This window comes from Nuphar pumila, chromosome 15, assembly GCF_984573655.1.
Source record: "Nuphar pumila chromosome 15, dmNupPumi1.hap1.1, whole genome shotgun sequence".
NCBI lineage: Eukaryota > Viridiplantae > Streptophyta > Magnoliopsida > Nymphaeales > Nymphaeaceae > Nuphar > Nuphar pumila.
The window spans coordinates 25,959,295-25,971,963 of NC_143263.1; the positions used below are offsets into that span (position 1 = coordinate 25,959,295).

General features: G+C 43.4%; 1 protein-coding gene across 1 annotated transcript; it reads left to right on the forward strand.

Moving 5' to 3' along the window:
• The first annotated feature begins 207 nt into the window (after nucleotides 1-207).
• On the forward strand, nucleotides 208-5,773 carry LOC149814878 (uncharacterized). The gene is made up of 3 exons (XM_089989279.1): nucleotides 208-2,532; nucleotides 4,456-4,923; nucleotides 5,193-5,773. The coding sequence occupies exons 1-3, from the start codon at nucleotides 378-380 to the stop codon at nucleotides 5,594-5,596; spliced, it is 3,027 nt and encodes a 1,008-aa protein (XP_089845405.1). The 5' UTR covers nucleotides 208-377; the 3' UTR covers nucleotides 5,597-5,773.
• Nucleotides 5,774-12,669: the final 6,896 nt, after the last annotated feature.

Sequence of the window (12,669 nt, forward strand, 5' to 3'; positions counted from 1 at the left end):
GAAACTCACAATCGAGGGAGAACATCATTCCCAAGTACGATGCCCCGATACTCGGATTCGCCCCGAGACGATTCATAAATATGAGCAGGTATTTAATTCTTGAAGGTTAATTTCGTCATTTGCGCATTTATATCTGCATGGATTCCCGGCCCCACCCTCTATCTTTCTCTCTCTTCTGGTTTTAGTGAAAGAGTGAAGTGTCTCCCTCGGCATTGCACGACGACGCAGAAGAGAGAGAAAGCGAGTTGAGAGAGAGGGAGACTTCTTCCCTCTCCCATTTTCATCACCACCCAGAAGCACCGCTATAAAAAACCTCTCCCCTGTCTCAATCTCTGCGATTCCCTCCTCTCCCTCCCCCTTCTCTCTCTCTCTTTCTCATGTACCCACCAATGAAGAAGATGCGGATATGGGTCATCTCGGCCATCGTCTTCCTCCTCTCCTTGTCTCCCATTCCGGCCGTCTCCGGCGACGGGGAAGACGCTGACGCGCTCCTCGCCTTGAAATCCACCCTCTCCGACCCCCAGAATGCTCTCTCCTCATGGACCCGATCCTCTGAGACCACCTGCCGGTGGGCGGGCGTCACCTGCGACCCCGCCACCGGCCGCGTCGCCTCCCTCGACCTCACCAACATGTCCCTCTCCGGCACCGTCTCGCCGGAGATCGGCCGCCTGCGCCGCCTCGTCAACCTCTCCCTCGCCGTGAACCAGCTCACCGGCGCCATTCCGGCGGAGCTCGGCCAGCTCGCCTCCCTCCGATACCTCAACCTCTCCAACAACATCCTCAACGGAACCTTTCCCTCCCACCTCTGCCGCCTCCGCCTCCTCCGCACCCTTGACCTCTACAACAACAACCTCACCGGGCCCCTCCCTGTCGGAGCCCCCCGGATGGCCGCTCTCCGCCACCTCCACCTCGGCGGAAACTTCTTCTCGGGAGAGATCCCTCGCGCCTACGGCAGGTGGACGCAGCTCGAGTTCCTCGCCCTCTCTGGCAACGAGCTCACCGGCCGGATCCCGCCGGAACTCGGCAACCTCACGGAGCTCCGCGAGCTCTACCTCGGCTACTTCAACACCTTCGACGGAGGCATCCCATCGGAGCTCGTCCGCCTCCGCAATCTCGTCCGCCTCGACATGGCCAGCTGCGGCCTCTCCGGCACGATCCCGCAGGAGCTCGGACGCCTGCCGCTCCTTGACACCCTCTTCCTCCAGGTGAACAACCTCGACGGGGAATTGACGCCGGAGCTCGGTGATCTCGGAGCCCTCAAATCGCTCGATCTCTCCAACAACGCCTTCATCGGCCAGATCCCGCCGGAGTTCGCCCGTCTCCGGTCCCTCACATTGCTAAACCTCTTCCGCAACCGACTCTCCGGTGGGATCCCAGACTTCCTGGCGGACCTGCCGAACCTGGAGGTCCTGCAACTCTGGGAGAACAACTTCACGGGGTCGATCCCGCTGGACCTCGGCCGGAGCGGCAATCTCGTCCTCCTCGATCTCTCCTCCAACAAGCTCACCGGAAGCATCCCGGCGGAGCTCTGCTCTGGAAACCGCCTCGAGACCCTCATCCTCCTCGGTAACTTCTTCTACGGCCCCTTCCCGGCGGAGCTTGGCCAGTGCCGGTCGCTCAACCGAGTCCGCATGGGCGACAACTTCCTCAACGGGACGATCCCGGAGGGCTTCCTCTCCCTCCCGAACCTGGTCCAGGTCGAGCTTCAGAACAACTACCTCTCCGGCGGGCTCCCCGTTCCTCCGGCTGCGTCGCTGACTCTCGGGCAGCTCAGCCTCTCCAACAACCGGCTCTCCGGCCCGCTCCTGGTAGCGATCGGTGGCTTCTCCTCGCTCCAGAAGCTCCTTCTCGACGGTAACGCCTTCTTCGGTCCTATCCCACCAGAGATCGGCCGGCTCCAGCAGCTCTCGAAGCTCGACCTGAGCTCCAACCGGCTCTCCGGCCCGATCCCCACGGAGATGGGACGGTGCCGGCTTCTCTCCTTCGTCGATCTCAGCGGCAATAACCTCTCCGGAGAGATCCCACAGGAGATCACTGGCATGAGAATCCTGAACTACCTGAACCTGTCGCGGAACCACCTGGTGGGCAGCATCCCCGCCGGAATCCAGGCAATGCAGAGTCTGACGGCCGTCGACTTCTCCTTCAACAATCTCTCCGGAGAGGTCCCGGCGACAGGGCAGTTCTCATACTTCAATGCGAGCTCGTTCGTGGGGAACCCGGGGCTGTGCGGGCCGCTGGTGGGGATCTGTGAGTACGCAGCAGGAGGGCAGGGCAGCGCCGGCCGGGGAAGGGGCGAGGTCGGGGGCGGTCCGCTGGTGTCAAGGTTGGTGCTGGTGGTGGGGCTTCTGGTGTGCAGCGTAGCCTTCGGCGTGGCTGCCGTGGTGAAGGCCCGAGCACTCCGGCGGGCCAGCCGGGCGCGGGCGTGGAAGATGACTGCGTTCCAGCGGCTCGACTTCACGGTCGGCGACGTGCTCGGCTGCCTCCAGGAGGACAACATCATCGGCAAAGGTGGTGCCGGCATCGTCTACAAAGGTACCTCTCTCTCTCTCTCTGTGATTATTTGAATTTTTTTGGTGGCACTGTGACTTATGTATCCATGATGATTTTGGACCCTTGATCACAATTGTTTGATGGCTCAAGATGATGTGGAATGGTTGAGATCTCTATGATCTAATGACGTTGCATTTGTTTCGCTTTATGCTGTAAGGTATGTGGATGTTGATTCTGGTCCATGTTGCAGACCTCTTCAATGATCGGTTCGATTCAGCGAGGGGTTGTTACTTGTTAGAAAGGTTTTTAAATTATGTAGATTTTGATGCCATTGAGGGTTTTTTTGGAACAATGTTGATGCGTCCTTTGGCTGAGTCTAGTCTGTGGTTGAATGACACTGATCCCATTAGGTTGTGCCCATTCATGTCCATTGCCAGACCAAATTAGTAAGGCATCGATGAGGCAATAGGCATCTTTTTGCTCCAGTGCATTGACGCTAGGGGTGGGGCATTGGGCCGCCAGAACCCGGCCCCACCCCTAATTGACGGAATGCTCCTTATGAACGAACCAAATGGTATGCGACCCCCCCCCCCCCCCCCCATGTTTACTGTAATTTGTGGTGGACTGTATTTGGTTAACCAAAATGGTACAACAAATGCATGTCCTGGTTTTATCGCTTGATTACCCAAAAGGTTATGGAATCAAGTTGAGGTGTTGGCGTCGAAAGTTTTAGGACATGTGCTAGTTAAGATGGGGATGGATCGGAGAAATAGCAATTGTAGAGCCTATTTGTGTAGATTGCATAAAGCCTCATTAAAATGGGTCCTAATGTGACCATATCATACCTGGAGCACATGGCTTGTTTGGCCCAACATCTTTTAGGGTATCTTCATGACCCACTTCCGTTTCACTGGTATGGTACTTCATAAATTTTGTCTTTGTACTGAATCTCTGCCCTTATGAGTGCAAGTTGTCTGAAATGATTTTGGTGTTTTGTATGTTGCGAATGGAAAACTGAGTCAAGGCCACTTCCTTAACCCTGCATAGGTGACCATCTGTGTGAGACTTGGTTATCACAAGGCTAGAGGTGGGACTTATGATTAACCAGACTAGCGTTTTCTGGTGACCTAGGCCGTGTCAAAGCATGATAGTTGAGCTAATCCAATGAAAAGTTCATGTTTCAGCCAAAAAATGGTGCGCTGGTTCACTCTTCGAAATACTACTTCGAGATGTATCTGTACCTCTGGATCAAGTTAAATGTCTGAGCGAAGGTTCAGGCAGGTATGAGTTATATGATCAAGAATATTTTGTTGCTAAATAAGTGTTAAAAGTTACCTTGTCTTAGACTCTTTGTGTGCATGGTCATATAAAAGCCAGAAATGATTGGGACCAAAACCATTTATTAAGCCGGTGTTGGTGCTAGTAAATAAGCCTATTGAACTAGGCGCTGCTGAGCCCACCGGATCAAAATAATGCACCAAGTCTGGTGCAGAAATTAGGCTACCCATCTAAAAATTGTGCCCGTTACTATGTTCCAAGCAACCATGCAAGCAAACTGGTGAATGATGCCACCAGCTATGTCACAGAGATTCTTCAACTTGCCCTCGCCCTTGTGTTGTGTCCCTTTCTATATTATTTTTAATAGGAAATTGCACAAAAATGGCGTGTCTCATGTCCTTTATCCGTGTCCTTGTGACATAGGCCACCAGGCATCAGACAACACTGATAACACTCAGAGTTGCTTCTCTTTCTCAAGCACTGCCTGCATAAGACAAGCACATTGAACCCATTATTGGATGTTCTGTGTGTGTGTGCCCAAGCTCTCAGTAAGTTTGTTAGTTGGGCACTCAATAAGTTTGTTGGCACCACTTAAGTATCTTGCAGAATTCAATGGTGATGCACTTAATATCGGATGATTCTCCATCTATGCCTTTAGCCTTCTACCTAATGATCGTCTCAAAGCAGGTGTAATGCCCAATGGTGATCAAGTTGCTGTAAAAAGGCTGCCACCAATGACAAGAAGCTCATCACATGACCATGGGTTTTCAGCTGAGATTCAGACTCTTGGAAGTATTCGCCATCGCCACATTGTTCGTCTACTGGGCTTCTGTACCAACCAAGAAACCAACCTTCTGGTGTATGAGTACTTGCCAAATGGAAGCCTGGGCGAAATGTTGCACGGCAAGAAAGGTTGCCACTTAGATTGGAGCACTAGATGCAAGATAGCTATGGAAGCGGCAAAGGGCCTCTGCTATCTCCACCATGACTGCTCTCCATTAATCGTCCATCGAGATGTGAAGTCCAACAACATTCTTCTGGATTCCAACTTTGAAGCTCATGTTGCTGATTTTGGACTCGCCAAATTCTTGCAAGATTCTGGCACATCTGAGTGCATGTCAGCCATCGCTGGCTCGTATGGATACATTGCACCAGGTAAGACTCCATGCAATATTATGTAATTTAATTATTGCGGCTTACCTGATTTCCTAACTTCATTGCCAATTTCTGATTTATGAGTACCAATTTCTGATTCATGAAGACTAGATGTGTTTTCCCTGATTCAACCACAGTTCAAATTGGATCACAGTTGAACAATCATAAGAGATTATTGATAACTATGTGCATATTTAGACAATGAAGACCAAGCATCATGTTTATGTTGCCATTCTTTCTGATAGTTTCTTGTACTTGCTTGGTGATAGAGTATGCATACACACTCAAAGTTGATGAGAAGAGTGATGTCTACAGCTTCGGAGTCGTGCTGCTAGAACTGATCACTGGGAGAAAGCCGGTTGGTGAATTTGGTGATGGTGTTGACATTGTTCAATGGGTGAAGAACACAACTAATTCAGCCAAAGAAAAGGTTGGGAAGATCATTGACACTAGAATCTCGGGTGTGCTCCTAAACCAGGCCATGCACATGTTCTATGTGGCCATGCTCTGTGTCGAAGAACACAGTGTTGGGCGCCCCACCATGCGTGAAGTAGTACAGATCCTCTCGGAGCTACCGGAGTCTGAAGATAATACCAGTGACAGTTCGATTTTTTCACTGGAAGAAGCTGTGAAAGAGACAAAAGAAAGACAACTGCAGGTTGATCTCCCTTAGGGAAGTTTTGGGTATCTAACTTCTATCTGTTAGGTGGCGTGGTTTAGTTTTATTGTACAGTATTCTGGTTGGAATGCTCTGTGTTGCCAGATTTTGTTGCCTTCTTCGCATTGTAACTTTTTGAACATAGGAAAATATTAAACAGATCAAGTGCTTTTATGGCCAAGTTATATCCTAGATAAAGTGTTAATGTGATTGATTTTTAGTGCTTGTTGCAGAGCAAGTTGGTCGGGCTCTTGTGCACAAGCCCAGGGTTTAAAGTTCAAATAAGAATTCCATGAATCATGGTAACTGGAAAGGATTTTTGTGAGAACTGGAATCTTCTCAATTGGAAGAGGGTGGTTTGGGAAGGGGTTGAAGAGAGAAGGGATGTTGGTGCTAAATGCACCTGGTTATCCAAAAAATTTAAGATAATTTGCGATACTTCTGGTTTTGGGCGTTTCCTACTCAACCAGTTGGAATCTGTCATTTACGTGACACAGGTTTTGTTGCATGGGACAGCAGCCAGCTGGTCTGTTGAGATATTGTACCGTGCGCCATAGGGTAACATCATATATATAACTTATCTCAAACGGTTGTGGGTGTTGGCAAATCCCAAGGGCCTGAAATCCTGGATTTGACAGACTCCCAAATACAGGCTTTCAAACAAAGCCTCATGAAACCAGGTAACTCAATACCAGCAGTTGAAGAAACATGCCAAGTGAAGCAGTCATGTCATGCCCAATGTCCAACCTGGGCAGCCCTCTGTACGCAAGCTATTTAGCATAGGTCAATACATGTTACCAATTTCGACGACTAAATGTGGGCATGATTAGGGGTCTGTACGGTGGGATGGGTTGCTGCGGCAACAGAAACACCATGGCAGCCGGAGCCTCAGTTGATTAGTTACAGTTTATTGGAGCAGGATCAACCCAATCAAGCATTTCACCAATGTGGTTCCCAGTTTGGAGTCGTGGTTCTGTAAAACTGTCTTAAGTGAGGATCCGAGCCATATTGGACTTCAAATGACAAGGTTTACCATATCACTTTTGGCGTTCCATTCAAGAAGTTGGTCAACTATGCTGCAGTGGCCATAACTAGGATTAAATGCTCATGGCAAAATAGAATTAGTAAAAAAGAAGCAAAAAAAAAAAAAGTCAAGAGAGAGAGAGAGAGAGAGAGAGAGAGAGAGAGAGAGAGAGAGAGAGAGAGATTGTACTTTGTCTAATCTGATCATGATCTTGTGTTTGCTAGTGAGTCAATGCAAGTGTTGTACAGCAGAAGTGGAACTGTGGGAACAAGTAAATGAGGATTTTCAAGTTTCAAAGAGCAATTAAAGATGCAAATTGATTGGGGGAATATAAAAACGCCAAAACTGGGAGTTGTCAATTCTTGCTGATTTATGCAGAAATTTATTTGCCTCTGTGACATTTCATAATCAATAAACATTAATGCAAGTGTGTGTTCTTAACTTCAGGGGATTAATTATTTTTGTTGGTTCCAAAGCTGAAAGTCTCGGGACTTGCATGATCTCCGGATTGGATGAACCTCAGGTCCTCAGTATGAGAAAGGAAGGACTCGGCAAGGTGCTGCACCGCAGTACTGGAACAAGACTAGACTGTTTCTCAACAAGCAATATACACCAGGTTTGGAAAAAAAAAAACCCATGAATGAATGACCTCAAATGCCATCAGTGACCAGTCAGCTTGCTAATAATCAACTGATGGAGTTGATGAAACAAGGCTATTATTAATTATGTTGATCACGAATTCGTTAACTGTCCACTCCTAGATGCGTTCTTTCACCTTATCTGACACCTCTGACAAATGAGAAACTCTTGAGATACCATTATATAAAGTCAATCCTAGGTATTTGATTGGTAAGTGGCTTAGAACTCATCCAAAGATCTCCATGGCTACCATCTCCTTCAAATCATTAGTAAAAAGAGAAAAAGAACTTCACTTTTCCACTCATTAATCTTCAATCGCGATAGTGCCTCACAAGTTCTAAGGAGAAGCAATAAATTTCTCTTTCTCATGTTTTCAATCAAGGCTTTCCAGCAAACAAGTACATCATCTCCCAACAAGAGGAGGGTAAGATTGATACAACGTGGAAATTTTATGCAATTGATGAAACTCAAGCTCTCATAATGGTATTTGCATAGCTAAATAAAAAAGGGTCTTAATTTTTCATTCAAGTGTGGATCTTTTCATCATTCATATTCAAGTATGAGGTTTTTGCACATGCTAGGAGTTGTTTTTCACACAACTATGTGTACTTTTCTTCATTTTTTCAAATATGATGTTTTTTTACATACGCTATGAGTTTTTTTACCACACGTGGATTTTTCATTATTCATATGAATTCTTTTCACTTATGGTATGGGTTAAGCCATGATATCATCATTTCATGTACTTATTTCATATAACCATATGAGTTTTTTTATCATGTCATAATTTTAAATTATAACCCTTAATGTGCAATACTATATCTTAGTTAGCCATGGGCCGGGTTCTTATAACTCTTCTGTGACCATAGGCGATCAAAAGATTTTTGACATTTTTGGTTCCACCCAAACTCGACACATTTTCTAAGGAGGTTATTAAAAGGCTCACAATGTTTGCTACGTTCGAGATGAATCTCCTAATAGCCTGAATCTTACCTTAAAGGCTCCTAAGTTGCTTGAGGTTTGTAGAGGAGGCATGCCAATGATAGCTTTAACCATGGCCAAGTCTATTTATATGAATTCCAAGAGCTTGTCTGACTTGATTATGAAGAAATACTTCTGGGGGGTTTATCCTAAGATTATACTTTTGAAGGTACTCAAAAACCTTGGTTAATGACTCAAAATGTCTTTATTAAGTTTTGAATTTTACCAAAATATCACCAATATACCTCTAGGTAGTCATGGATTTGATCTTAGAAAATGATGACCATGGCCCTTTGATATGTTGCTCTTGCATTTTTTAGTCCAAAATGCATGACTGTGTAACAAAACATGTCCCATGGAGTGGTGAATGCAGTCTTGGGTTGATCTGTTGTATCAAGTTTAATAAGGTTGTATCCAGAGAACCAATCCATGAAAGAGAACATTTCATAGCCTATCGTGATATCAACTATGAGGTCGATATTGGGCAGTTGAAAGTCATCATTGGGAGTGACTCGGTTTAGGTCTCTAAAGTCTATACACGGTCTAACCTTTCTATTAGCCTTCATCACTACCACTATGTTCGCTAACCGGTCTGGGTAGACAATTGGTCAAATAAAGTCAAGGTTGAGTATATCTTCTAGGCTCTCCTTGACATATAATTCCATCTTTTGATGATTTTTTCTCAATTTTTGCTTGACCAACTTTGCATCCTCGTGCAATGAGGCAATGCTCTATTAAGTTAGAATCCAATCTAGGCATATCTTCAAATGCCCAAGCAAAAACATCAATATATTGCATTATCATTTCTTTTCTCTCTTATTTTGTCCAGCAACTTCTAATCTTGATTATCTTGGAGTTCTTAGGAGTTCCTAAATTTATCTCAAGGTTATCATTTCTGAATAATAAGAGTTTTCTTGTCTTTCAAAGAGATACTTAAATTCATGTAACTTTGTGATATTTTCTCCCTCAGTTTTGTACTTAGGTCCAAACTCCCATGACTCATCCCCATATGATTTTGATAAAAAAGTATCATTGAATAGGTTAGAAAAGATAAAAAAAAGAGGTTTGACAAAAGCTTTCTTAGTGTTTTCGACAGAAATATGATGCTCTTGTAACGAAGATGATAACTTGGACCCTAGGAGAGAAAAATCATTTGATTTTTTTTTTGGATTTTTAAAGTATTTTTATTTTCAAATCTTTTTTATTTTTTGGATTTTAAAAACTTTTTTAGTTTTTAGGATTTTCACCTTTTTGATTTTTTATTTTTCAAAAGACTATTACAAAATCACGGTTCTAAAGGCTTACTTGGGGCCATGAGATGACAATCCATGCAGGACATCTTTTTCCCTCCATACTACTGTAGTTATGCACTAACTTGTTGCTGCCTCGCTCTGAGTGTAATGATACTCTGCAGGAGGAGAAATAAAAAAGATTCATATTACTGCTCAACTTCTAAGATTCAAGGTTGAGTTAATACAAAAGGAGAGCAAATCTTGTGTCATCTGACGTAACTATACTCTCTACAGAGCTGATGATAGTGGCTGTTTTCTTAAATGATTCCTTGAGACCCATGTAAGCACTTCTTGGTCCTCCTATAGCCAAGACCGCGAGTTCCCACCTTGACTGTTGCTGCAAGAGGTACTCTCGTCCCTTATTGCCTTTTCCCCAACCACTTAAATGACTTATATCACGTGTACAAGACAATTCTCCATCCATTAATATATTTTAAGACATGTTGATATTGAGGGTGTTCTTTGAGGTTAGAGTCATCTATCATCACTCTGAGCCTTAAAACCCTAGATCTTTTGCAGAGGTCTATAACTGAAACTTGGCCTGAGTTGGATGATGTCACATTCATAACTAAGCTTGATAAGGAGGTCATTTCTTTCATCGACCAAACAGTTGGCATGTCAGTTTGCCCCTTAGTTCTTGACAACATGAGTTGTACCATCCTAATGGTAAGTTCATCAACATACACTACCACAATTTGATCTTGCCATGATATTTTGACACATCGATGAAACATGGAAGACCCAACCTTGAGATCATGAATCCCTAATAGTAGGTTGTATGAGGGTGGCATATCTACAACATGGAAAAATGTCTTTTGAACAATGTGATCTATTGCCATATCCAATATGATGGTCACTATAGTGGTTATAGTGTTGCCATCATACATGTTGATGTAAATCATTTTGGAATATCTAATATTTTGGCAATAATAACTGAACACATATTCATTCCTCCACTATTGTCTACCAAACAATTGGTGATTGACATACCCTTGATTTGCATAGTAATGTATAGTGCTTTAGTGTGGGGTGTTAAGGGATTTTGCATATCATCATATGAGAAGGTAGCATTCAATTGAGTAATGACTTGAGAGATTAAGGCTGCTTCCTTCGACTGGGTGTTGGGGAGAACTTGGACATTTCTCAATTTTTTTTCTAAACTCTTCCAGTGTTCATAAAAAACCTTGATTGGTTCTAATATTGACATATTAACAAGTGTCTTGCCCAGATGGGTCTCAATATTGTATTCTCCTACCTTTACGTCTTTGGATTGTTTTATTTGACTTGGGTTGAGAAGCAAGCACCAAAAGCTCCACAAGGACTTGCAGAAGGCGAGATGGTCCGCACAAAACACTTGCAGAAGGTGAGATGGTCCAAAAAGGTCAAAGAATCTAACATTTTTTGGGTAGGCAGAGAATTTTAGCATATTCGTAGGTATTTCTATTAATTTCATCATTTGTTGTTAGTTGGATCTGGATCAGAAAATCAAACCCACTTATTAAAAAGTTAGGATCCACTTTTGGGTCAACATTGTCCCAACCCATATCCAACTACTTTGCAACCTTATTCTCTGGCCGAAAGAGGGCCGCTGGTAGCAATCCCAGCGTGTCAGACCAGTTTTTATCATGCCCGGGTAGGTCTGGATCTGAATCCAGTTTTTAAGTTCCAGTGTCGAGTCCAGATCCAATCGAACATACTATAGGAAAAACCACATTGGAACTCGGGTTGAACTCCTGGGTCTAGCATAAAGTTTCGTACACCATATTGGACTCTATATGCTAATCAGACACTATGGGTTTGACCTGAATAGTTAATCAAGCTTCTTACTTTATTGGTAAACTAAGATCTATCAGATCTGATGCGAGTTAAGATGGGGATCGTACCCGTAGTGACAAATATGGCCAGAATTTGCCTGAAAGTTTAAAATGGCAATTTCTTGCGAGATTTTCAAAATATCCTGAGTTTTATGAAAAAACATAAATATCGTGATTTAAATGTAATATTTACGTTTTAAACGGTTGTTTATTGTAAAAAAAACCACGTATTTTTATTTTTAAATAATTTTTATTAGTATTTTATTTTAAAAAATATTTTATATTTTTAATTAAAAATTTTTTACAGAGATTTTGCCAAAAAAATGCTAGATTTATGAAAAGATTTCAATTTCTTGCAAGTTTTTGAAAACAAGATTTTCCCGAAAAAAATGTTTGTCACTATGTTCATACCTTGCCTGTATTCAAAATATCGTGAGTTTTATGAAAAAACATAAATATCGTGATTTAAATGCAATATTTATGTTTTAAACGTTTGTTTATTGTGAAAAAACCATGTATTTTTATTAGTATTTTATTTTAAAAAAATATTTTTTATATTTTAAATTTATTTTTTTATTGCGGAGATTTTGCCAAAAAATGCCAGATTTGTGAAAATTTTTCAATTTCTCGTGAGTTTTTTAAAACAAGATTTTCCTGAAAAAAACATTTGTCACTATGGTCATACCCTGCCTGTAGAAGTCGTCCAGCTGCTGGTTGCTAGAAAATGGTCAGCCACAAAAGGTAAATAATATCAGTTATTTTGGTGCAAAAATCATAAAACATAGCAAAACTATGTTAATAAATGATTAGCTGAAAAGAAGCTCCAAGGGGGATGGCAAAGTGGGGTTGGGCCTTGGCTGCTGGATGGGCAGTCTTGATTACATTCCTGCGAGTGTCATCCCTTGAGCAAACCTATATATGCCCAGCATAGGCCCTGAAGGTGAGAGTCTTGGCATCAGAGTTTTATGCCTCTGGAACGATGGCCATAGGTATGGCAGGCTGAGCTAGCACGATCAGGTCTTCGATCCCAGATGTTGTTTCTTCTGTAAAACAAGAAAAAAATGATTATCCAAAAGCCAAGTTTTCAAGATTTAAAAAGACTAGGTAAGAAAGTGTAGTTGCTTATCCTTCCAGATACAATCTATGGACAAAACGTGCAATCTGGGCAGGAATCTAGATATTCATTGAGCGAGCTCCACTCTAAATCTGCCGAAGTAGCACAAAATTGATAGAACCCTGCGGTGCAATCGTGCCTGGTCTTAGTTTGCCTTCAAGCTGATTAGTGATCGATCGTACTAGATCTCTATGAGAGGAGGATTCCAGTATTAATATGCTATT

What these genes read in the sequence shown, in the direction of transcription:
- LOC149814878 (XM_089989279.1), top strand. Translation starts at nt 378, where the DNA reads ATGTACCCACCAATGAAGAAGATGCGGATATGGGTCATCTCGGCCATC. An exon ending in TGCCGGCATCGTCTACAAAG is followed by an intron (nt 2,533 to 4,455) that starts GTACCTCTCTCT and finishes GTCTCAAAGCAG; the next exon opens with GTGTAATGCCCAATGGTGAT. An exon ending in GTATGGATACATTGCACCAG is followed by an intron (nt 4,924 to 5,192) that starts GTAAGACTCCAT and finishes GCTTGGTGATAG; the next exon opens with AGTATGCATACACACTCAAA.